Genomic DNA, 26,785 nt, shown 5'->3' on the forward strand with positions numbered 1-26,785 from the left:
ATGTAGGATATTTTTGGCGTGGAGCAGCATGCATCCACTCCAACTCTTCGGAATGAAAGTCAGCATGAATGGTAGGTACGAACTGGAAGTGAATTATTTCTTGCAGTTCCACCACATACAGTACGACCAGCACAAATCCAACTTGCTGAATTCTTTCGACCTGAACCAAACACACTGACTCATTGTCAGTCTTCCGATACAATCGCGGAATTATCACACGCTTTCTGCGACCTTTCATGAAACGTCGTGTACTTTTGCTACAGACCTCTTGGATTTTCAGCTAAGAACGATGTCCAAGTATTGTCATGTACTTTAAGACACTTCACACAACATTGGCCACTTAGCATCTAACTATTCGCTTTACTGACTGCTTTTGGCACTGTACAGCTCGACGATGCTTACCTTTGCGTCCACCACCATGTGTATACTAAGCTCCCGACGGTAACCCTCGTAGATGGCCACACACATCTGTACAATAAAATTAATATTTGTTTTCTATCCTTTTGTATGCCTTCGCCTTGTTCTATTTCTTCTAAATTTCTTTCAGTTCCGAATGAAAGCATGCTGCCTTTATATATTTGTTTCATACTTCTCAACTCACCGCAGACACATCTGAATAACTTCGAACAGGGAGGCGGAGGAAAAATCTGTGTGGATCGGAGATTTATCTAGAGTAAGCAAGGAGAACAATTATTACTACAGCACTAGTCTAGCTTGTCCATCCCACCTCGAATATTGTAGCTTAAGCAAACTTTAACAATCCACTCTCATAACTCTTCTTAAAAAACTTGAAACAGGAAAATTTTAACATTAATACATAGTTTGTATATAAAACTATTTAACAATTTTTATTGTTCTTTTTTCTACAAAACGAAAAAGGAAAATGGTGTACAGAACAACAAGATAAAACAAAACACTAAAAAAGAAATGAATCATACCAAAACAACAATATGGTACGATTAAATGTGTAATTTTGTACATTTACCTGTCTATTAGGTGACAGTCTGTAATGTTTCAATTGTATCATATACAAAGCTACCTATCTATTGTATGATAACAGAGTATATGCTTAATCAGAACGAATTTTAATTTTCTGTGTCTTTCGTTTGACACATATCTCACTTTTTACGTTATTAATCAAATTATATGTATATATACACACATTTACACAAATTCATAAAATGTGTTTTAAACTGATCACATATCTGATGCTGAGTTGTCAATCCATGAGAAAGGTGCATGGACACACTACATCAATCACTAGTCAGAGATAAGCTATCGCGAAGGATAGGTGTGTTCCGGTTGACAGTACCTGTCGGAACAGAACTGTAGAAGTAACATGAAAGAAACATAGAAATCTGCATGTAGTAATGTACTTCGGAGAATAGTCTCTTGTTTTCGTGTTTTATCTATCCTTCATGTCCTTTTCGTATCGATTTTTCTTCACGTTTCACAACAATTAAAACTGTTTACCTTTCGAGTTGTTTAATCTATATATATATATATATTTTTTAAAAACATGTCCTTGCATGTATCAAAAGACAATTTCACTTATTTTTAATTCTTGTAGACGTTTGCCCTGAGCCACTATAACACATTTTCACTCGCTCTATATTAGACTTTCTTCTTTACTCTTCCTTCATATTAGAAAAGGATTTATACAGACTCCAACACTTTAGTTCTCGATCTATTACATGTGGCATTATTGTAAACACAGATAAAACTTCAAACCACTTACAAGAACTTTCACTCAAAATTGTTGTTCTGAAATCATCTTGTTTATTAAACAACTATATGCGTCGAGTTACTTCACTGTTTGCTTAGTTTTAATTGCAGATTTGTTATTTGCTTTGCGGATCACCATTACTCAACCTGAAAAAACGACAAAATACAATTTCATAAAGATTATTCATTTAATAGCTTATACATACAAATCTAGCGCTAGCGTAGGATGAAATATGGTAATAGAAAAATCTGAAATAGATGTATTTTTAAAATTTCGCTTTAATATTACTGAGCTCACGTTTTAAGGCACTAGTTTAACGCAAGAATAATAGAATTTTTATTAATTTACCACACTTACTCGAATATAAATGCTCCTTTCTTTCTTCCAAAAAGTAGGGCTAAAATTTTTTCAGGGCGCTTATAATCGTGTAATACGTTTTTGGAAAAATGACAAACACCATACATGCTATTTTAATTGTTATGTCTTTCTTAAGGTTGTTTTATTGTTCCTGGTTTTTGGTTTAATATTCTATTATTACTCAGTAGCGGCTCGTAGTCTGTACAAGCACCGGTTGCAATGTTGCAATATCAAAGGTATGTAGGTACGCGCAAGTGTTCCCCTCCCCCAGCATTCTTGAGTCCTATCCAAGAAATATTCAGGAAATATGAAGAGGAAAGTCTTTTAAGCTCTATTTGTATATTATTGATTAAATTATTTCTCGAATATTAATTTAATATATAAGCTATTTCCTTTTTTTCAAACAACCACTATCAATGTACGTTTATACACTATTTATATACAAAACCTCTACACTCATGTTATTGGACACGAGATAAATCGAATATATAGTATGTGCTGTAAGCCATGAATGATGGCGTTAATCCGAAAAGAAGAAAAAAAGCAAGAAAATTGCATGCACGCAGTTAAACAAAATTATTTAATTATATAAACTATGCATTATTTTAGAATGGAAGGTCTTTCTTCGATCTTTCGGGCTTCAAATTTTTCTATGACTTTATTGAAATCTGAAATGCTGCTCGCCAAGTTTCTCTGAATAGAAAGCATCGCTACCGCAAATATTTTCCGCTTTATTTTCTTTGGGGTCCAGAAACACCTCTCTCCTCCGACAATACGCATTTTGTTAGCATTTCTTTGTATAAATATACGGAACAAAAAGTCCATTTTCAGGAACCACGTATTTTTTTTGTCTGTAAAGAAGCATGAAATCTAAGATGTTTTCTTTGAAAATTAAAAAAAAAAAAAAAAAAAAAAAAAAATAGTTTAACATTCCAGCAAATTAGGCTAAAGAAGACAGATGAGTATTGGAAGTGAATGATTTTATATTAATTTATGCTCTCCGCCGGAAATCGAACACGGAATCATGTGCACGAAGGACACAGAGCTAGGAATTAGACCCGTAGTAAGACATTTTCTTCTTGGAGACTCGATTGACCCCCCTTCCCCCCCAGAATAGGATTTTTTTTTAAAAAATAAATCTTATCCCAAGAATTTTCACCTTTGTATTATAAATGTTAAATAAAATCTATTGACTTCGAACGACCGCCCCCCAAACTTTCAGCCTGGATCCGTCCCTGCTACCACCAGACTTATATTTGTTCTTTGCGAGTTTATGTTTTGTGAATAACTTCTTTCTTCCACGCGTCTGTATCTTCCTCACCCTATCAACTGAGTCAAGCGCTGCTAAGCGGAGGAATTCGTAACTATTACAGAAGCTGACCAGTTGCGGAAAAAATGCAACCGTAAGGGACCAATACGGGAAGATAGGAGCGTTGCAAGAATAAATCCACTTCCCCATGTTAAGAGATAGGAGCTCGCTGCCATATGCTCAATGTTACTGCTTCCAGTGGCAACGTTCGCTGCCACTGGAAAGGTAAATCTCTCTCTTTCTTTTCGTTTTTTAATTGACTTTTTTCAGAAATGCATCAATACTGTTTTGCGCTCAAGAGCAAAGGTTTATTTTTTACTGATACACTACTTTAACACTTAAAAATATTTTTAGTATTTAAAAAAATATCCGGTTGCACATCCATGCAACATATAGTACCAGCCGCCACTGTTATTACTGTTATGATTATTGTGTGTTATGTACTCGTATATTTATCCTAATATTACAACATTTAACATTGTTAAAAGGAATTAATTTTACTCTATCCGGAAAGATACTTTTAACAAATTACTGCTTCTGCAGCCAATGATGAGCAGTTGGTTTGTAATTGCGGGAATTTCTGTACTGATCATACACGGGATGCTTGTATCCATATAATGAACAGATTTTCAAAATCAACAGACATTTTTCGAAAACCTCTTAGAATCGGATAAATAAATATATCCAATTAACTATCATTTCTCTCACCATTTGGTCATTTACTGTCGGTTGGGAGGTTTCAGAACGTCAGAAAAATGTGTCACGGTTAGTCTTAATGCAACAATGACTTTTTTTTTTTTTTTTTTCCGCTGGAACTGAAGAATTTCGTGGATAAAGAAAATAGTAATCTGAGTTCAAAGTAAATTGTGTGTTGCAGTTTTTCCTCCCCCTCAAAACTGTTTATGAAAATGAACATAAATTATTATTTATTTTTAAGTTAAGATCCTACGGTTATTCCCTTTAGGCTAAAGGATTATGCCCTCCCACCGGAAATCGAACCTGGAACACGTGCACCAAGGGCACACGCGCTAGTCACTAGACAAGCGGGGTGGGTCAAAACTGTTCATGTAGGTAGCAGTGGTGATTTCAGATAATATCCCAGGCTACTCACTGGAATAACCACTGTTAGCTAAATATTATTTTCTTAATCCTAAAGTAAAATATAGTGAAACACAGCTATATATCATCTGAGACCACTAGAAAAATGTGATTTTTAACTGAAGTATTACGTAATTCTTTTAATTCACACTTGACCAAACTTCAGTAACAGTACTAATGGCAACAGAGATTACTAGTTTTACTAATACTATACACACGAGAACGACTCAATCACTTCTCCAGAGGATAAAAAGCAGGGATAGAAATGAAGCGGTTGGTATCAAATATAGACATAGAAGTGAAGAGCGAGGATATGATGTGAAATAAAAGTAAATTTCACGGAAGTGATATATATATTTTTTATATAAAAATGCAGACTTTCGAAATGTCGGTGTCGACAAGAATGGATAGAATTATCTGGACCGAACGGAAAACGAATAGTAAAGTGTTAGAAATAGTAGGGTGAAAAAAAAATTTTTTTAGATGTACCACATATTTCCGAATTATTATTATTATTAATAATAACTCTAATTTGGTGCCCCAAAATATAGGATAGTCTTGCTTTCGCGACATATGATGTGGATTAAGGCCATCTTCTGTGGAAAGAAAACCAAGGTCACTATAGTGGATACTTCCAGTGAGGAAGACTACGGGAAGTCTGTATGTAATTAGATTTTTAGTGTAGTTTTATTATAAATTAGAAAAAAAAGTATATGCTTTTTTAAAAAAAAATTCATTGTCAGATCAATGGGGGCCGTTCTGGATTCACAAATTAAAAAGTGAAAGAGGAACTGATTTGGACATTAGCTGAAGGAACTGTATCATGAGGGACATGTTAGAGTTAAGATGGCATGAAAAAGAGAGAGGGGCGAAAGAGGCTACAGTTGATGGACGATATGAAAACAGAAAATTATTTGCAAGACGAAGATGTTAGCTGAAGACCGAGGTGTATGGAAGCTTCTCACTTTGCATCTCCATAACGTCAAAATACCTATAATGTTGATTAATCATTTAGTAACAGCCGAAATTTTCAAAGGGAACTCTCATTTCCTCAGCGGCGTTGCTTTCACAATTAGAATACTAATGCTGGTTATAGTCTCAAGGTTGCAGCCAGTAATACATAAGTTTTGAATTCAAGAAAAAGAAAAGTTGTACACTGGTTCTGTGGAAGTCCGAATATTTGGAAATGGAACTTCTGTTACCGACAACTGGCGAGGTTTGGTATACGATGTAAGTTGTAATTGGCAATAATGCTTTAAGAAAACGCTGCTGAGAAAGATGGGCGTTCCCACTGAAAATTTTGCCAATTATTAAGATATGCAAAGGCTGGTTCGAAGTAAAATCTAAGAGTAATGTTATCATTTGGCGTTTTAAAAACAAGATTGACCTGAATTTTCTTTCTTTACGTGTAGCAAAGTGAATAGTTTCATTTTCTACTCCATTCTTCATACTCTTTAAAATGTCATCCTTACTTCGTGAAAAAGGATACGAAGACTGTTGGAAAACTTTTGCAAACTACTATTAACAGTGTCGTAATTCCGCTACCACACAATTTAGAATAACAGACCTTTCCATGCTTAAATTATATCTCCGATAATTATCTTTGATTGTGTGTTTAAGCTGATTCACTCACTTTTCACAGGAGTTTAAAGAACTACCTTAGAAACCGAGCTACTTCAGGTCACACAAATCGTTTACCAGTCAACCTCCAATTGGACACCTTCTTCATAGGTTCGAACTGTTAGATCCATGTGATCCATGACTGCCTTCTTCCTAATCATGTGATAAATACAACTAAAAAAATGAAAGAAGTAACTTTATCGCTTCACATGAACCATTGTACTTTAGAATCGCCGGGAATCAAAGGGTTAAGTTCTGTTGGTCTAATATATTGTCTTAAAGAAAATTGTTGAGTGCTTTATTGGGATCACTCCTCGAAGGAAGAACTTTTTGTTAGTTTTGGCCCACTTTGAAAATACTCAAACAGTGGACTGTTATTTAGTTTTAGGTTCGTATGAATACATCCAAGTTTCAAATCTGACTTACCTCGGTTGAATTTTGAGCATTGACACAGTAAATTTGTTTTAGTGTAAATAGTAATTTTCCAGCTAATCCTTTTTTCTTTCTTTCTTTCTTTTTTTTTTTTTTTTTTTTGAAGGTGGTTTATTAGTTAATGATATTGAAGATGAATCATATTGTTTTTTTCTTTCTTTTTTTGTCTTGAATAAATAGTAATAATTTCTAATTAAATCCCAATTTCTGGTATATAAAATCATGACTGTGGTGACTCGAAAAGTATGAAAAAAATTAAGATGATGTTTACTGAAGATAATTCTTTTTTGTTGTAACAGTTCACATTGGAATATTAGATTATTGATGTTGCCTATTTCTTTTCCACACCAGCAATAATTTTTCTTTCTTAATGTATTACATTCAATTTAGTGCGAGTTAAAGCAGTGTTAAAAATTAAGCGATGATATAAAATTATTTTTGATCTAGGCCAGGATTTGAGAGAATCCCATGTATTATTCATCGTTATGTCTGTGAGGTTCCAATAATGAGTGCCAGGTCCTTCTCGCATGTTGAAACAAAAGAAGCCATGGAAATATCAACAGTCAAATCAACAAAAATTAACTTTAAAAAATCAAATTTGATGCGCTGAGTGAGAACTGGTCTTGTAGTGATAAAGAATGATGTGACGATTTGAGTTTGTTTTATACAATTCAACGATTACTTCTGGCAAATTGTTGTATACCATTCAGCATTTAGTCCTTCAACCTTCTAATGCTACGGGTTGCTACATGTCCGGTATAACCGAAGAAACAAGCAATTATTTATTGGGATCACTCCTCGAAGGAAGAACTTTTTGTTAGTTTTGGCCCACTTTGAAAATACTCAAACAGTGGACTGTTATTTAGTTTTAGGTTCGTATGAATACATCCAAGTTTCAAATCTGACTTATCTCGGTTGAATTTTGAGCATTTCTTTACACCAATTAACATAGGCCTATTTTTTAGTTTCGGTCAAGTTGTGTGGAATCCAACAGTTTGAAATTTTCCGCACGTTTACGTGACCATACAAAATTGTACGTATTAGTTTTACATCAATGTTGAAGGATTGTTGAATCTCATGATAGTAACATCCTATTTCTCTCAATCATTTCACGCGCAGCATCAACATCACTGGCAACAAGATGTGGATGGACAACCTTCACAAAATTCATCACTGATAAATGTGTGACTACGCTAGAATTCAGAAAACAAATTATACATAGCCCTATTGGATGGTGCTCCATCCTCGAAAGCCAAGTGAAGTAATCGCTCAATGCAATAATTGGTGTTATACTACATTTGACATTATAAAAAAAATCATTGTCCGAAAGCATTCAAGAGAAATGTCCATTTCTCACACGAAACTACTACTACTTCAAACTGCTTCGAAAAATAAACGAATAGGCTTAAAGAAACAATCAAAGATTATTTAACTATAGAAAGGTCTATTCTTCCGAATTTTATAATCGCGGAACACTCGCGCAACTGTAAGTAGTTTGCAGAAACTTTTCCACCAGTTCTCGTACTATCAAATTCATCCATCTTGAAGCAATAATTATAAAAAAGAAGATATACGAAAGACTGGTGTTTTATTTTGTACTTTCAGTGAGATTAACGAAGACATATTTACATCATGATAATTTAATATCTTGCTTAAAATAATGACTTTCATATTACCTGAGAATGGTACACACTCTGCTATAACCTTTCTTCTGCTCTTGCCTTCATTCGGTTGATGAAAGCCTGGCCTTTGCTCTTCCTGAAGTTCTCATACGGGTCATTCAGATTCATTCCAACACCTTTGTACTGATCAAACCTATCTCGTACCTGAAAATAAAGTAAGTTTATTAAGGTTTTATTTAAACGTACTTAAAACTTAACTAAAACACCCTGGTGTTACACTCGACGAAAGACTATGGTCAACCAAATAGTTTACGAATGGGCGGTGTAGTCAGTACATATAAACCTAATATAACTTTCTAAACTGGTTATGTATAGAAATCAGATGTATGGTAAAATACCTATTTCTTAATGACAAGTATGATAAAAATTAACGTGCGTTTACTTCTCAATAGTCATAAGTAGAGACCGGATGTTAGGCAAAATGTCGTATTTCTTAATATCAGAGATAAGAAAAAAAAATGAACGCGCTGAGGTGCATTTAGGGGAAATCCCTTCAATGAGCATCTTTCAATTGCAAACACTTTCATAATACGGACATTTTTTTTGTCCCGGCAAAAGTATATGTATTATTATGGGAGAGAATCCATTTACAGTCTTCTCTTACCCCCAACGTTTTAGTAACCTCTTCATAACGGAGAGAAATTATTCTCAACTCATACTTATTTAGCACAGAAAATACTTTCTGCAATTTGAAAATAAAGTAACTGCAAGTAAATTCCGATCAGAAACTAGTGTCCACGCGATTACACGGTCGATGACTATTGAGGACCTTTTCCCAAGAAATTCATAAACAGTCATGATTGATTACTCCCGTCTACATTTTCAGTATTTAATAATAATAATAATAATAATAATAATAATAATAATAATAATAATAATAATAATAATAATAATAATAATAATAATAATCATCATCATCTTCTTCTTCTTCTTCTTCTTCTTGCATGTTCTTATTTAGCTACTTTTACTGTAGTACAGAGAATTAAGAGAGATTTACCCAAGTATGAACTCGATTCGAGGAGGAAATTACCACAAGCATTGTGATCCCATATACAAGGGTTGGATTTTTAGTAATGGTAACAACTATATATCTTGAGAAGTAGACTACTTACGAGGTTCGAAGTTTTACAGGCCCTTGATGTAATCACCCGCATTGTGAATCACGCGTTCCCGGCTATGTGAAAGCCGCTGGATGCCATTGGCAGTGTCTAATCTCTTGATAGTGCGGATGGATCCGGAGATCATCAACTGCACGGAAGCGTGTCCCACGAAGTGGTTCCTTCATCTTCGGGAGAGGTCGTATCGCAGGGACTTAAATCTGGAGAATACGGAGCAGGGGGGTGATACAGCACTTCCCAGCCCCAACGATGCAACAAATCAGTGATTGCGACTGCTGAATGTGCCCTTGCATTGTGCCCGGGTACGTCAGGAAGTGGCGTCGTTTTTGTCTTACAGCTGTTCGCAGATTGTTTTGCGAAAAATTGCAGTAGTACTTTGCACTAGCGGTGTGCCCTTGGGGGACGGTATGGTTTATGATTATACCATCCCAGTCGTATGCAATGACGAACAGCTTTCACATTGGTTGGGGTTTTCCGAACTGTTGTTTTTCTCGGTGACCCAGGATGACGCCACTTGTTTGATTGTCGTTTCAGCTGTGGTTCATACGCTCTGGCCCAGGTCTCATCAATAGCAATGATCCGCCGTAAGAAGACCTCACCTTCACGATGATACCACTCCAAGTGTGTTCGAGCGGCATCATATCGCAGCCACTTGTGTTGTTCAGTCAGATCATGTGAAACCCACCTTGAGGCGGTTTTACGCAATCCCAGGTTTTTCTTTAGAATTTTCAGCACAGTGGAATGCGCTAGTCCTGTATCTTTACCCAACTGACGAATCGTGGCGTTCCGACCCGCTAGCACTAACGCGTTCACGTTCTGCACATTTTCACTTACAGGAGGATAGCCGGAGCGAGGCATGTCTGTGACATTTTATCATCAAAGGCTTTGATCCACCTTGCTACTGTATGGTACGGTAGTGCACTTGCACCACAAACATCTTGCAATACTTCGTAGCATTGTTTTGCATTCCTATATCTAGTTCATTCAATTTTCAACCAGCTCCTCTGATCTTGCTTCGTAAACATGATTGTATTTCGCGAACACCCACGCAGCGTGACTGTAGTTTACGAGCACTCATTCAGAACTACCTTCTAACTGCTGGCGCTGCGCGCGCATAGAGGAGAGGGCAGGCGAGTTCATGTGCTCTGAGGGAAGGTCAGCATCTAACCTACCGCTGGTATATACAGGGATACTTTTGTTTCTTTACAGAGCAGCTGCGGAAGAGAGGGGGAGGCATTCCCCAAGTAATTCGAATATAGATTACAGAATTTCGATATTAGTTTATATTTGCATTTAATAACTAATGCATTTACTGTAAATTGCATATAAATGTCACATAAACTGTGAGTAATCTAAGTATGTACAACTTCCCTGAAACGGATAATTTAGCATGTCACATTGGTGTCCAATAATATCTGTATGCTAGCTCCCTTTGCAGCTTGAACGTTATCATGTCAGCAACAACCACTGTACTACTGCACAGAACAATAAAAAATCGACCCCACACCGTGTGCAATGCGTTATAGGATGATGGTTTTCGGAGATATCATAAGACCTCAGAAAATTCTGCACAACAGCATCACGTGGCAGCAAACCTTGGGAACTTACTGAATCCAGTGAAGAATGCACATTTTCATATTTGTTTCCTAGTTATTTGAAAAACTGGGAAAGAACGACTAATTCACACAGATCTCTTTATTCGTTGCAGTATTCGCGGTGTTCATTGCACAAGATGGAGTTAAGTAAGTTTTAAATCTAAATGAATCAAAAAACATTGCTTACCTCTCCACCAGAAATCGGAGTTTCAATGCCTTGTTCTTTCACTCCCAAACCAGCACCTCCCCAACCCATCTTGCGAAGCATTTGATGTCCTTTGTTGCTTTCATCTAACCTACTATCATGTCCTGAACCTCCATACGTTGAACCCCTAGAAAAACAAATTATTTGCAAATATTATTTGCTCCATAAAAAATAGAAACTTACATAACAGGTAAAAGAATTTAAAGAATAACAATACTATTTTTACATCATCAATTCTGAACTGTTACTGCTAAAAAATTCGAAAAAAAAAAAAAAAAGCTTATAATAACGGGAACGATGGCTCAATTGTAGAGTGCTTCTCACCTCTTGAGTGAAGGGTCCCTGGTTCGATCGCAGGCCATCTGAGTTTGTGGTACATCGTATCCGTGGGTTTCTCAAATTCTCCCGTTTCCTTTCACATTAGTATTCCATCAATTATTTCATAACTATGCCTTTTATTAATCATTTGTCTGCTTTGGCCGAAAAAGCATAATAGTGGGATGTAAAACTAGAAATTTTATTTCATGTCATACATAATTACACAGTTGATTACGGAACATTCCTTTGGAACTTACAGGACACAGACAAACTTCAAGTTTTCCTATTTTTTATCAGACGATTTACGAGTACGAGTAACGTAATTTACTTGTTACTAGAGGTATTCAGAAAAAAAAGCGATACTTAAATATTTATATTGTTTATATTGTGAATATTGTTTGAGAAATTTTAGTAACGAACGTAAAAACTTTCATAGGGATTTGTTTTCGCACATTACCAGTGCATCTCTAATTACGAAACTACATTGTTACAAGGACAGAAAATGTCTGTCTTATTTTTACTGGTTAGACCTTCAATGAGTTACTATACAGAAGTACTGCAAATTAATATAGCTCAACTAAACAGTAAAGAATGTACCCAGCTAATAAGGGAACACGAGCCAATTCAACCTGCCTTTTCTCTTTTTTCTGAAAACGTGTACAAGTTTTTACTTTAAATCAAGTAAGCAATTACAGCATTGCTTTGAAGAACGAAGAAGAAAAACTTTATACCATTAGTAACTGAAGGTACTAAGACCTTACGGACAATTAATTACTTAAAACAAAAACTTACTCAGTACTCGACTCTTCAGGAACGAAACTGAAAATAAACATATGTTGAAGATAACTTAACTGTTATTATTCGTGAGTACTAAAATAAATTATTCATACTTATTACTTATGCGATCAATTATAACTTCCTCAATTTTCAAGGATTTGCTATCTTCATTTTCTCAGAAAAACAAAAGCTTTCAATGCAAGTACATTTTAATATTGGTTTACAATTCTTTTTCACTAATATGACAAAAAACTTATTTTTGTTCAGTTTTGGTTGTTGATATCAAATATAAGCCTAGAAAATGGTAACTTCCTTTTTAAGTAGTTATTTAATAACACTACCTACCTTTCTGTTTCTTACAAAGTAAGCCGGTGGAATAGTAATCTTATCAATAAACTCAAAAGGTATTCACCTTGCTCTTGTGTCCTTTGTGCAACAAAATGAGTATGTTTTGAGTTTAGGTTACTTAATTCTTTTAATACTTACACAGCATGTCTACTAAATTTTTAGACTAGCAACACTTACAAGTAAATGGAGTTAGGGTTTGGTACATGTACTACGTAGTGTAACACGTGGAGAGTTGTTTAGTGAAATCAGTCTCTCTTTCGGTGTAGTACTGAGCAAGCTACAGATTCTAAATTAGTGCTGTGTTTTGTATCTTCGTTATGGATTTATAAACAAAACAAAGAGTGGTGTTTTTAAGTTTTGCGTAACGCTTCGTAAATCCCTTTCAGAAACTTTCAATCTCCAGAACTGCTACGTCAACAAAGCCTTTTGTTGTGTATATGTTTATGTTTGGAAGTCTCAATTCAGTGATGATCAAGATGATGATGTGGCGGATGATTCCAGGGAAGGTCGTCTTCCAATCAGAAAAGATAAGACACAAACCGAACGAAAACCGTGCAGAGTCACTGAGGATGATTGCTGTGGACCTTGTATCCATAATGGCACATTTTCTGAATGTCAAACTGTAACTGCAGCTATGTCTAGAGCCATTTTGAAATGCTTGCTTAAGAGAGTTTTGATTTGGTTCAGCCTGGTGATTAGTTCCTGCAGCACAATTATGCACCAAATAGTTTTAAAAAAATCTTTATTCACCACATCTGGCACAGGATGACTATCTTAAACGCAATCCCATAGAATTTCAATAGAAGCACCCAACAATTGTACAGTCGTGCCACAAAGTGTTTGCAGTTAATACGAATTTACAACGAAGGTAGACTAATTTGTTCATTGACGCTGAAAAGAAACAAAGTCTTTAACAGTATTGTTAATGATCAAAAATCGCCTTTTTTGCTGTTGTTCTTAAAACAACCAAAATGTAGATACTTCCCTTTACCTTTGGGCGGCCGAGTTATGAAATATCTTTGTGAGACAGTTTAGATTACGGTACGATAAATGAGATATAATTTTAAAAATATATTGTTAAAATGAAAAAAAAAAAAAAAAAAAAAAAGTGTAATCCTTTCAATAAATGCTTTTACTTACCAAATTTGCATTTCAATTTTTTAACACACTTTGAGTCTTTGACACTTGTACGGCAATGAGAGAATTTGTGTAATCTTTGCAAAAAATAGTTTTATTTATCAAACTCGCATTTCAATTATTTCAATACTTTTTGACACTTCTATTATATGTTTGAGCTGCTGGTGGGCCCCCTAAACGTTCGTAAATTTCGCTAAAATTTTGCACGAAGTATTAACTCACGAAATGGAACAAAACTGATTTAGAGACAAGAATCCCCGGTTAATTTTTCAAAATTGTGGGGTGTTTGATGCACCCTAATATATATATATATTAACTGTTCTTACATTCCACTACATTTGTCTATCTCATAGTGTATGTGTAATAAATGTGTGAAGGTAACTTTCTGGACACCCTGTATTTTAAAGTATAATTGTTGAATCTGAATGAACAAAATGTTTTTCGGCGTGTACAAGCCCGTAATTACTGCTATTAATTTTCCATTTTTTTTTTTTTTTTTTTTTTTTTTTAGTTTTGAAACTTTCTCTTTTAGAAACAATGTCGATAAAAACGTGTGTATGTTTCATTGATTCGTATTTTGTGTATTTACGTTTGACTTTGAAAAAATGATTATATATATATTGAAATATGTATTATCCTCCGTTACCTAATGTATCAATATTATGCTTTGCAAGAATAATTTGTTCTTATACAGAAGATTGCGCACGATCAAAATAGTCTACTTTGAACCATTTACCTATTTATTTAATCTCTTTTCTCTACAACCGATTGTGTTCGAAGTGACGACTACGGACCCGATCGATGACCGGCAGCGTAGTTTCCGCTGCAGCAAACACTTACGTAGAATTAGATGGAGAATGTCTTGCCATACCGCTTTGACAACTTTCTGAAGATCCTGCAAGGTACAGAGATGGCGTCTGCGGATTTGACCTGAATGGCCATAAATGGGATCACTCGAATTCTTGTCTCTTCTGCTTTCCTTGCGTTGAACATCTGGGAGGATCGAGCAGTATAGCTGGAGATCAAGTCCATGTGGATCTATACATTTGTGGTCTCATCGCGGTATACGTAGGGGTTCTGTTTTATACAAAGAGTCCATGATGTTCTTCTGGAAGTAAGCTGCGCTGACTTGGGTCTTGAAAGACATTTCGACAGTGGTAGTGTTCCCTCACTGCGATGCCCCACCACTATCATAAGTCACTCGGGAAATTTTTCCTTGCACTGTAGCACAAAGTAGAACGGGTCTTCTGGTCCATTTGATGGTAGAAAACTGATCAAATTTTGTTAGTGTTATCTAGGTACAGCCACGTCTTATACAGGATACACTCCTTTCCCACTTGTACCCTCGAGATATGTTTGATATAGCTGGTAGTGTTTGTGAATATCTACTGGATACATGCTCTGTGAAGCGATGTCTATGCGCTTCTAACGCGAGGTTCTTGTGGATGCGATTTTTAAGATATCTTGTTACATGGCCAAACTGCTCTGTGTTGGCAAATTGTTCTCTATCACTGCTCTCCTAATGGTGCGCACTGTATCGAGGGTTCGACTGGGCTGGGGTTGTCTTTAAATTTCTGACTGATCACGTACATCGTCAGGTGATGTGACTCATCCAACTTTGCTGACGATTATATCCTCTTCTTTGGACTATTTCACTATTGCTTAGTGATTATAATGGGCGGCGAAAGTTGTTATTTTTACTTTCATCGTTCCACGGATCGTGCTCAATCGATACTACGTATTATCAAATACAGGCCCCAGTGTAGTGAGCCATGTATCGGGACATTACAGAAGTTAAACGTGTCGTTCGGGAGGGCTAATAAAAGTGGACTATTTTCATCGTATATTAACATTTCTTTCGTTATATAAATATAGCAAATAACACAGGAATTATGAAGAAGTAACTGGAAAATTAGTATTTTAGAATCCACTAACAGACATTTTGCGATTATTTTACCGGTCAAACTTTGGATAACATGCTACGTGCCTTACATGTTCAGTTCTCTTATATATATATATATAAATAAAATCTACTGTAGATCATAGAGTATTCAAGGAGCTAAATGAACATCCCCGCTAAGACAAACAATAACTACTAATTCAATGTGGCGTGTTTGACACAATACTATTCTATCACAAAATTAAATTCAATTAATATAATATCTTAGTAGATAATTACGAAAACCATCATATCCACATAATCCTAGTATGGCCCCATGTAAGTTTAATCTCCATTATTAATGAAAGTAGTTTGGACCTTATGTTACTGGATGCTTCATTTGCGTATTTAGTTCTTTCCCCTTTGAGGTTAACGATTGTTTTCAACCTAGAGGCGGTTTAATGTGGGAATTAGCCATGTTTCCTTGACGGGCATCAACTTGAGGCTAGATATACAGAGAACCGCGTACTAGCAATTTCACTACTCGGGACGTCACACTCAGTGGCTGAAACCTGTAGTCAAAACTCAACGACGGGCACAAAAATCGGTTTGATTTTCTATCGAAAGCCGGTTTCGGTAATTTAGGTTTTTTTTCTAGAAACCAGTTTTTACAAAATCTACACTATATATGACATTGAATTTCACTGTCTTTAATAATTCAGATACTATTCAGCATCAAAAATTCCTTGTCAACTCGATATAAATTTCTATCTTGATTACTTTTCAAAGATAGAAATGTGTTACTTACAAAAATGAAGGTGGCGTTGGACTCCTATGTTCTGTTGGACTTCTCTGTCGATAGTGTGAGTACGGTGGTGGCGATCTTGACCTCGATCTGGACCTGGAACGTGATCTGGATCTTCTTCTGTATCTTGAAGGAGGAGTTCGTGATCTGGACCTGGACTTCGATCTCGACTTGGACTTTGATCTGCTCCTACTTCTAGACTTACTGAAAATATAGACAGAAACAAAGCACCTTTAAAAATTATTAATTAACAGACTCGTCTTACCATAGTGTAACAATTCAGTCACACAATGTATACTTCATTAGAAGCTTTTTGTGCTAATGTTGAAGTTTGATATCCCTTCCCAGGAATGTGTTTTGAAAAACACAAAACTATAATTTCCTTTGACATAAATATTCCAAGCTTTATAGATCTTTGTAAATCAAGAACTATTATTTCCGAGTTCAATCATAAGAGAAACATTACTCTTGCCCTGAGTGTGCACGAATAAAGGCTTTTTTTTTCTAATGGATCTGAATATGAGCTTATACTTGTTATTAATGTTAGGATTAAGATACAACTGCTAAGAGATCCAATACACCAACGAATTCAATTTTGTAAGTTCTATCTGTAAACTTAAAAGGCCACAACAGATGGATAACTCCTGGAGCGATGAACTAGACAATATTTGAGCCTATTGTTTAATTTGTAAAAATTATCCTTCTAAGGAGCAAAAGCGTTTGTGCGTTATACCTTAACTTATCTCTCCGTTTTGATTATAGAATTATTTTCATGGATTATAAATTTTTTATCCTTCCCACTTTCCTAGTAACACTATATTTCTTCACAAAACAAAGCAAGAATCTCTGAACAAAGCACGCTTTAATTAAAAATAATAACTGCGTACCAGTTTTGCCAAGTAACTACACCTCCTAGCTTCATCAGACACAGTATAACACAACAGTGAATTCTTTCTAAATATAACAAAATCCTTGATACTAGTTCTGAACGCTGATTGGCTGATCACAATGTTCTCAGTTAATTAGAATTAGACATCACAAATGAGAAACTACAAAACCTAAACCATTTCCTCCCATAACGATTTTTTCTTTTTCATAACTTGCCCCACTGCCCATCAATTTTAAGACTTCCATCCCAATTCAAGAAAGAGTCTTGTTCTTTTTCAATAAATTTGGCCTACTTCCACTCTCTTATCAACGTCCTTTCTACTTGGTGTACCATTTCAACTTCGCACCAATGTATTGTCCCGTATCTTTAACATGCTTGTAAATGGCATTTCTTTCACTTTGTAACCTTACATCATCTTTGTGCTGTTTTATGCATTATTTAGGATTCTAATTTGAGATCTCTAATTCTAATTGGCTGAGAACATTCTGATCAACTAATCAGCGTTCAGATCCAGTATCAAGGACTTTGTTATATTTAGAAGCAAATCTCTATTGTGTTGTACTATACCTGATGAAGCCAAAAGAGGTAGTTAGTTGGCGAAACTGTTATACATTATTATTTTTAATTAAAATTTACTTTGTTAAGAGATTTTTGTTTTCTTTTGTCAAGTTACTAAAGCAATGCTAACATGAACTAGATAATTATATTTTTTTTGCCAAACATGTGCTATCGGTACTGTTTCTCTCTACTCTATTTTGTTACCATAATACTTCCTCTTTGGTTTCTAATTTCAACTTATCTTATTCATAGCCACATTTCAAACGGATCGAGTGTTGCATTTTATACGTTTTTTTTTAACGTTCCACGTTTATGCTCCGAGTCAAACTGAGACGGTGATGATAATGAAGTGATGGAATACGAAAGTGGGAGGAATCGGGAGAACCTCGACAAAACCCAAGCACACGGTGTTTGTCCACAACAAAGCCCACCTGATGAAGATTGGATTGAACCAGGAATCCCATATGCCTGAAGTGAGCGCTCTACCACGCTCCCAATGAAATCACCACGGCTCCCAGTTTTCCGTCATGTTCACATTTATACTCCACTTAGAACAGTAATTCACACACGGCATTTGAACAGTCCTTTTTATAACTTCTCATTCAGGATGCACCAAATACAACCTGTTCTCCCATTCAATACCATTCTAATTTATCATTGCTTTCTTCTTCAACATCTATTTCCACCCCATATTCGTAACAGATTTCCTCCTAAAATCTTCTAAATTACCTTTCATATTCCACTTCAAAAGCTGATCACCTGCAAAGCGAATACTCTTTTTTCCTACACTATACTACACAGACTCTTCTACTTCTCCTTCCTGAAAGCAACTCTTGGTGCAACAGCCAGAGAATACCAATCAGCCTGTGGCACTCATGCCATTGGGGTGATGTGTGATCACAACATCGTTCCTCTCGTCGTTAATGTTGGCTTACTACACCGAAGTTTGCTACTTATTTTCTTTCAAGTAGCTCCTCAGTTGTTCTCACGACGCTAGGATGCCGCAACGCCAACACCATCTGGTGAGTACGAATGATTACACATTTTGAATCGGACTAAATTCGGAACTGGTTGACTTCGCTGTTCTCACGAGAAGCAGTATTCCAGCCCGGGTAGAGCGTTGGCATTTCCTTTAAATACATAATGGAATATATATGTATATATAAAAGGCAATCACTTTGGTCGAAGTATTAAATAAATACTGAAAATGACTATATCTGATTATGATGTTTGTATCTGAGACTGGCTAACTTTGCGGTCCAGTGACGTGGACACAAAATTTGCTTGACCAAACATTCTTGGACATCCAGCTTTTAATATATTCTAAACACAAAACACAGAATTCATTGAGGCTTGTGTAACTGTAATGTTTATGGTTCTGAGATGTAAAGTTAACAGTCGAAGATATTCTACAGCTGCGTATGTTTTGTTTTGATGACGTCATAATTATAGACTATATAAAGAATAACACGTTACCTTTTTGTTACTGCCAGAAAGATTTCAACATATAGACCACTTTTCTCTCTTATACTTTCATTGACAAACAAATTTCAATTCTTCATGTGTTTCTAAAGTGCAATAGTGATGAACGCTACCTGAAGTTTAGAATGCTATCTGGAACAGATTATCGTAATTTCTCCAATACTTCTTCAATCATTAAAAAAAAAAAAAAAAAAACACCTTCCACAACGTTTACACAAACTAATAAAGTACGTACATATCTACCGTAATTGCTTAGAAAAAAAGTACCACAGCATTTTCGGAAAGGGACTTACGTCTCAGTATTATTTTCCCGGAAAAAGAAATATTTTGCAAACATACAGGGTGGACCATTTACCTCGATACACCTTGTAACTTTTAAACTAATGGACAAAACGCTGAAATTCTGTACCATCCAAATATCGGCAGGAGGACGTTGTTTGACATACTCTTTCATGCCACAAGGTTAAAAGTATTCCCTACCAAACATAAGTGGTATTTTTTCGAATGGCACTACATCAGGTTATTACACATTTCGAATCTCCGTATAGAAGAAAAACGCACAATGTAACATTTGATTTGCAGTGTTGCAAGGACGGTACAGTATTACAAACATCGAAACATCCAAATATTGAAGGGTTCTACAACAATAATAACGCAAGTGAAACGGACTGGATAAGGCACATCTCAAGTACCTGAAGGTCGAATACTACGGACATTATATGACATATTTCGAAGAAGTAGAAACGAAGTTACAAGGAATTGAGAACTTGACTTTTTTCAAAAAGCTTTATTTCGGAAAAGTATTTAGATAAGTATTACATCGAATTACGTACATGAATTTCAACAGACATAAAGATCATAACACCGTTTAAAGCAATTAGATATTTCAAACCCTTTGATATATATCGTCCCTCTGAAGACAAAGCGGTGTATCTAATATTATATATATATATATATATATATATATATATATATATATATATATTAACTTTTCCAGGAGAAAAGTTTAAAGATTTTATCATATTTTATTCTATAGTGTTCTGTAAAAAAATTAATTTGATCTCGTAAGTTATATACCTGAACCGAAGGAAATTAAAACTAAATTTTCAAAAAAGACTATAGAATAAATAATGACAAAAGATTTAAACTTGTCTCCTGGAAAAATTAAGAAAATGAGATACGCCCTTTTGTCTCTAGAGGAATGATACATATAAAACGATAAATTTGATAAATTTCTAAAAACGGTCTATTTGTGGGAACTTTTAAAGACAATTTTTGACTTATTCTGCTTCTACAACAGAACAATACTTTTCGGTAGGTCTAACTATTCTAGGAATGACACAATTTTAAGCACGGCTGCGAACTGTAACGATTTTTACCATTCTCCAGAATGATTTGAGATTCAAAGCGCTGTAAACGGCATTATGATCTTCATATAAACTGAAAACCAGCTATGCAATCGGATAAGGTACTTATCTAAGCAGTTTTTCGAAATAACGGACTTAAAAATGTGAACTTTCAATCCCTTGTAATTTTGTTCGTATTAATTTGAAAGCCATCATATCATGATCATAACATTAGACACTTACAATACTTTGGATGTGCATTGTCCCATCTGTCTCATTTGCGTTATTACTGCTACAGAGGCCACCAAAATTTGGATGTTTATAATACTGCAACGTTCTTAGTTTGCAAGAATACACAACAAGTGTGAAAAAACAATCAATGTAGAGGTATGAATTCGGCTCTTAACGATTTATAATCCTGATTACTTGTAATATTTAACGGTATTTTCATAATACAATGCTTTGTTCAGAGAGAATTGGTGTGCATTTGTGGTGGACCTTAGATTGCAACGCCAATAATGTCCAGTCTCTGCTTAGTACTTTTATATGTTTTACGTAATTTTTCAAGTATAATTCGCAAAACACAATAGAAGATTAAAATTTGATTTTCGTCCACATAGTAGTTTTTTTTTTCAACTAAAATACTTTTCAATATCCCAGTACCAGGGTTGGCAAAAAAACCATGGTTTTTATTAAAAAAACAAAAAAACAAAAAAAAAAAACCTTTTTTTTTTTTGGTTTAAACCAGGTTTTTATGGTTTAAGTGATTTGCTCTATATATTCGTATCATATATGGACAGAAATAAGTTTGTTTCGCCTTGATGTTATTATGCAACAACCGGGTTATGCTGGAAGGGGTCACATAAGCTTAAAGAGGAATAAAAACCGCTTCTCGAGTTACATCCGAGAGAAATTGTCCTCCATTTGAACTCAGAACCAGGACTAATTGGCCACAAATGCGATACGTCTGCCGACTCACTCACGAAGGAATCCTGATAAAAAAAAACGTTGTACTGATCTTTACATGCTTCTTAATGTAACTGTCAAGAGTCATTTTAGAAGGACAAAAAGATAAACAGTTGCACAAGTGAAACCATTACACAGAATTACATATGAACAATTTCAAAGTACTACGGAGTACAGAAGAACTAATTTAGTTCAAGTTAGTTAACAACGACTTTTATTGGTCCAAATTAAAGAAATACACCGACTTAATCTGCATATCAATAAGAAAAGTGAATAAAGATACGAATTATTTGAGTCCACTTTGGCTTAAACTCATTTATACATAAATAGATACCAAAGATACTTATTTTACTAAATGCCTCTCGTGGGGTCTGTATGACCCCCCCCCCCTCCACACACAAAAAGTACGGCATTTTCGATGTATTTTATCAATAGTAAACATTGAAACGAAACAATATTTAGAATTTTTCTTCGATTGCAATTACATAACAATAATAACAACTACAAAAAAAATCACAAAATAAACATTTATAAAGTTGTAAAAAAAAAAAAAAAAAAAAAGTTGCTTTTGTAGTATAATCTTTTTGAGTAATGAATGGGGAATTTAGGTCTGAATATAATACGAATAATATACGGGAGTGAAACGTGATAACCCACAAATGTGTGTTCATCAAGATTTTACAAACACTTACACTTTTACGAACATTTTTTTGTTTTTTGGTTTAAACCAGCCAACCCTGCCCAGTACATGGAAAATTCGCTTCCCACTAATTACGAAAGTGTAACTTTCGATTATGGCTTAACAGTGTGGTCATGATAATGATTCATTGTATTTTTTATGCGTAGTTTGTCAAGAATACTTATTTAGTATATTGAGATGAATAATGCATGGTTTCACACTTTTTCTGGGGGGGGGGGGGAGGAGAGGGGATATTTAAATTTTCTAATGCGAAATTCAGCACTTACTATTTCTGATGCAAAATTCAGCACTTGTTATCACTAAAATATACACCGCAAAGAACTAAACATTCAAACGTCCTACAGGAACGCCCGACACTCACACCCAACAACCTCATGGAACTAATGAACAATATGTGAGTGAGCAACAATCCATTTAACCTTAGAGTGTCAAAGTAGTCTTTACAGCCCAGAGTGTCACAGAGCACATACAACAGTAATAATACCACCACCTATCACAGACACATATTAAGCAACTATTTACTAATGCACATAGCTGCACTAACAGTTTCCGAACGTTAACAGATGGAAATGATTGATGTAACTAATGAACGGAAGTTACCTTAATGATAACAATAAGCATTAAAGGATTGAAGAGAATGTTCAAATTTTGTCAGGGAACGAATACCGAAGTTATTCAAGAGTTTTATACGATAGACTTTTAATTGTTCATCCAACGTATCCATATTACGCTTATTTCCGTCAATCGACTCATTCTAAGGTTCTCATATCACAACATTTTTGGGAAGTGACGTTTCCATACAAGGTATGCAGACGTCCTTCCTTAACTTAGGGTATACCACCACTATTAGTATCTGCCTCATTTCACACTCATCCTGACATATTTCCGACCTAACGCCAATGGACTTCTTACACTTGAACTTGCTAAAACGACAACTTGAACGAAAACATACTACCATGATTGAGAAAAGTGTGGAAAATGTTGTGGTCTATATATATTTACTACTTGGTAGAAGATTTCACAATGGAGGGCTCATGGACATTACATAGACCACAGAAAAGTGGTAGCTGAAATGCTTGTTATTATCAAGCAGTAGAGCATAATACGAAAATCTATCATTTCAGAAGAATCAACTTTCAGCAAATATATTACATTGTGTGCGAAACACACCACAAGGAAACAAATGTTTCATAACTACTGCTTCTACACGAAAAATAACTTAGGAAATAATAATAATCTACATATTAATAGCAGCATTCATGTGCAGAAAGGCTTTTGGCCTAATTTACCTAACCTTTCAATTTTTTATATTAATCACAAATTTTCGATCTTGTTCTAACAACGCTTTTCACTAGAAAAAAAATACAATGACGATAAAATAATACCAAAAACAAGGCAATCCATTAAACGAAACGTGGAAAAGGCAAATATACATATTACGGAAATTATTAGAGATGTCTATTTTCTTTTGTTATAAAACATCAAGCTAGGAAGTAAAATATTTTTAATTCGACTTATAAACAATTTCGGTAACTGTTCTCATCCGGGTGTTTTTTTAAAAGCATGTTTTATTTCACATACTGTCTTGTCTCATGAAAGTTCTACTAGTCGAGTAAGTTCTCGACACGAAAATTTGTGACTGAAATCTAAGATTAGAAGGCAAGTACGGTAAATTAGTTTCATATAATTTACGATATTCTTTGTTCTGTCCATACTTACGAACAAGAAAACAGAAAACCAACAATAAAAAAAATTAGAAGAAAACTAAAGTTAAATTGAAACACACAATATTTACACATATTTTACATCATTTCTAAAATAATATGACCGTCGTTAATGATATCATATGTCGTATGTCACACAATAGTCATTTCCAGTTTAATATAACCAATCTGAAGTTCCCTGATATTGGCTGTATTGCCAGTGTGGAGAAAATTTCTGTTGCACTTGGTACGATATATGTATTTCTCTCAGGAAACTGCTGCGGGCAATTTGGATTTAAAAAATCATGAAAAACTGGGAATGTCTGTTCTTTGACTTACGACATAATGCAGCACAAACGACGATGTATGAACTAAAAATGACTAATCGTACATGAAGAAACCAAATTATGATGAACGTATTTACACACAAGAAGTACAACACAACATAAACTTAAATTTCAATTTGGCGCATATGATATGCATTACACACTCTGAAATAAAGTAAAATATTTTTAATTCGATTGATAGAAATCTATTTGCTGAATTAATCATGGAAGCTGAAAACTATAAAATTATCATTAAATAATGTAGGCATTGCCTAAAATAAAAGCGAAATTAAAGCATAGTTATAAACATACGTTTTCATGGAATATACATAGCACAGCATTATCAATTAATACTTACCTTATAACAAACTATATTAACTTATTGCCAAATAGTACCAGCCTATTACTGATAGCAAAGATGCCAACAACATGCAGAAATATGAGGTAATGTAATTCGGTGGCACCGTGCATGAAAACCATAACCCATAAAATTTTGAACATGGAGATAATGGTACGTATCCCTGCAGGGCTAGATCTTTAACATGTCATCCCTTCAATCGTTACTGTTGAATATGCAGTAATATGAAAGCAACTGAGACGGTGGCATAGTCTAGAAATCTTTAATAAAGAAATTTTCATGCATTTCGACTTGATTTTAACTTTCCTTGTGTAAGTTATGGGTTTCATGCATGGAGCCACAAAATTCTGTAGCTCAAACGGAATAAAATTAAGTTTCTACATGATGTGAATGTAACAATTAGTAAACAGGATTTTGATGTAATTCTATCATCCTAACATTTTAAACCGATTATCATTACCTTTTTTGCATTCTGAGATAAGTACGTATATACAACATGTACATGAACAATTCTCTACATTTTATTTCAAATGCTAAAATATTTTTTGTACGTTTCTTCTATGCCATATGTTTTTCCGAGACAGAATGTTTCTACTGTGAAAATTTGTTAAGTCGGTACGAACCCTACCTAAAAACTATCACTTTTTGTGGTAATCGAAACAGAGCATAATTTCTTTTGAGTTTTCGTATCTGCCATTATATTTTGGCGAGCTATAATGTTATTTCTTTAGGTTTTTTTCTTTCTTTAAGTCGAACACCCACTTTAATCTCCTTTAATTCATACAAAACAAAATCTACAACCAATTAACATTTTCTTTTCTTTCCACATTTCTACTCACTATATCTTTTATCATGATTCAATAAGCTGTGAATAATATAAACTACGTTAACTGATCAATAGCAAAAATAGCTTTGCTGTACATATTGAAGAAGAGTAGCAGGAATTATAATCTCATTAAAATAGTCTTAGAATTTTGATATTTACTAATTTCCTTATTATAACGTTTTTGGAAAGCACTACATAAATAATTACTCTAATTACAAATATCTCTACACTTGTAGCTTTCATGGTTACTAATCCAACAACAAGAAAAAAAATCTCAAAATTAATCACTGCGTAACACCAGCATAATCTCTGCTCAGTGTATAAACTGGAAAATAGGCGAAGATCTGCAAAAGAATTTTTTCCACAGACAAAATGTGTAGATAGTGATTTCACATGATTGAGGAAACTGACCTTCGATGTCTATCATCTCCACGTGTGTTGGACCAGGACCTGTGGGAACCATGAGAGGAGCGTGTGTTGCGTGTCTTATAATTAGATGATCGCTCAGTCGAGTCGACAAATGATCTATGAAAGAAGATCACGGACATAATCTGACTTGTTAGAGTAATATATTCTGAAACACATCAACTAAATTACGTGTACCTATTTTTAGAAATATATGTATTTCCAATTACATTACTGAAATCTTATACCAATAGATAGTTTATAAATATAGACACATACCATTTGGTCTTAATCTACGTACTCTTAATACTTTATTGAATATCAACAACATATACGAAGTACAAATATATCAAAATTCAATGAAAATAATATGAAGTGCACATTGTTTTCAAGTTTCGATGAACTATATATCCTAAAGAATGACTCAAAGAACGTTATATAGATACAAATGCAAATTCTCATGTAGACGCTACCCGCATTCACATAATTGTCTAATCAGGTATGAGTACCAATCTCCAATGCACTGTAAAATGAAACAGTGTTTCTTGCCAACACATGAATGACGGTATTGTGCGGAAACTAGTCATAAACTTCAAATATGACAAACTGATGTCAAAGTTTAGAAAAATATTTGACTAATAATCTGATTGACGAGAAATCGGCAAGAGAATAGGAATTAACTACGACAAATCTAAATGTACCTAAGTATAATACGTGTAGCACAGATTTCATGAAGTTAATAAAGTATGCGCACGATATATTTTGTCTGTAAATCGACTCCAAAGCTGTTATCTAGAACTTGCTATAACTTCCAAATTAC

At 34.6% G+C, this 26,785-nt stretch overlaps 1 protein-coding gene across 11 annotated transcripts in view; it reads right to left on the bottom strand.

Annotated features, from left to right (window-relative positions):
• Window positions 1–1,100: 1,100 nt before the first annotated feature.
• Window positions 1,101–26,785, bottom strand: part of scaf6 (SR-related CTD associated factor 6) — a 134,118-nt gene continuing 108,433 nt past the window's right edge. For 8 of the 11 annotated variants that reach the window (XM_081742870.1, XM_081742875.1, XM_081742874.1 and 5 more), the window contains 5 exons: window positions 25,972–26,085; window positions 16,410–16,610; window positions 11,125–11,269; window positions 8,219–8,368; window positions 1,101–1,872 (listed from right to left, as the gene is read on the bottom strand). In XM_081742870.1, the coding sequence (XP_081598996.1) occupies window positions 8,240–8,368; window positions 11,125–11,269; window positions 16,410–16,610; window positions 25,972–26,085 (589 nt within the window). In that variant the 3' untranslated portion in view covers window positions 1,101–1,872; window positions 8,219–8,239. Of the gene's footprint in view, window positions 1,873–8,218; window positions 8,369–11,124; window positions 11,270–16,409; window positions 16,611–25,971; window positions 26,086–26,785 lie in introns of those variants that run through there. The other 3 variants (XM_081742872.1, XM_081742873.1, XM_081742877.1) reach the window with 2 other exon arrangements.

The sequence above is a fragment of the Thermobia domestica genome, chromosome 16 (assembly GCF_964235325.1).
Source record: "Thermobia domestica chromosome 16, izTheDome1.hap1.1, whole genome shotgun sequence".
NCBI classification, from domain to species: Eukaryota; Metazoa; Arthropoda; class Insecta; order Zygentoma; family Lepismatidae; genus Thermobia; species Thermobia domestica.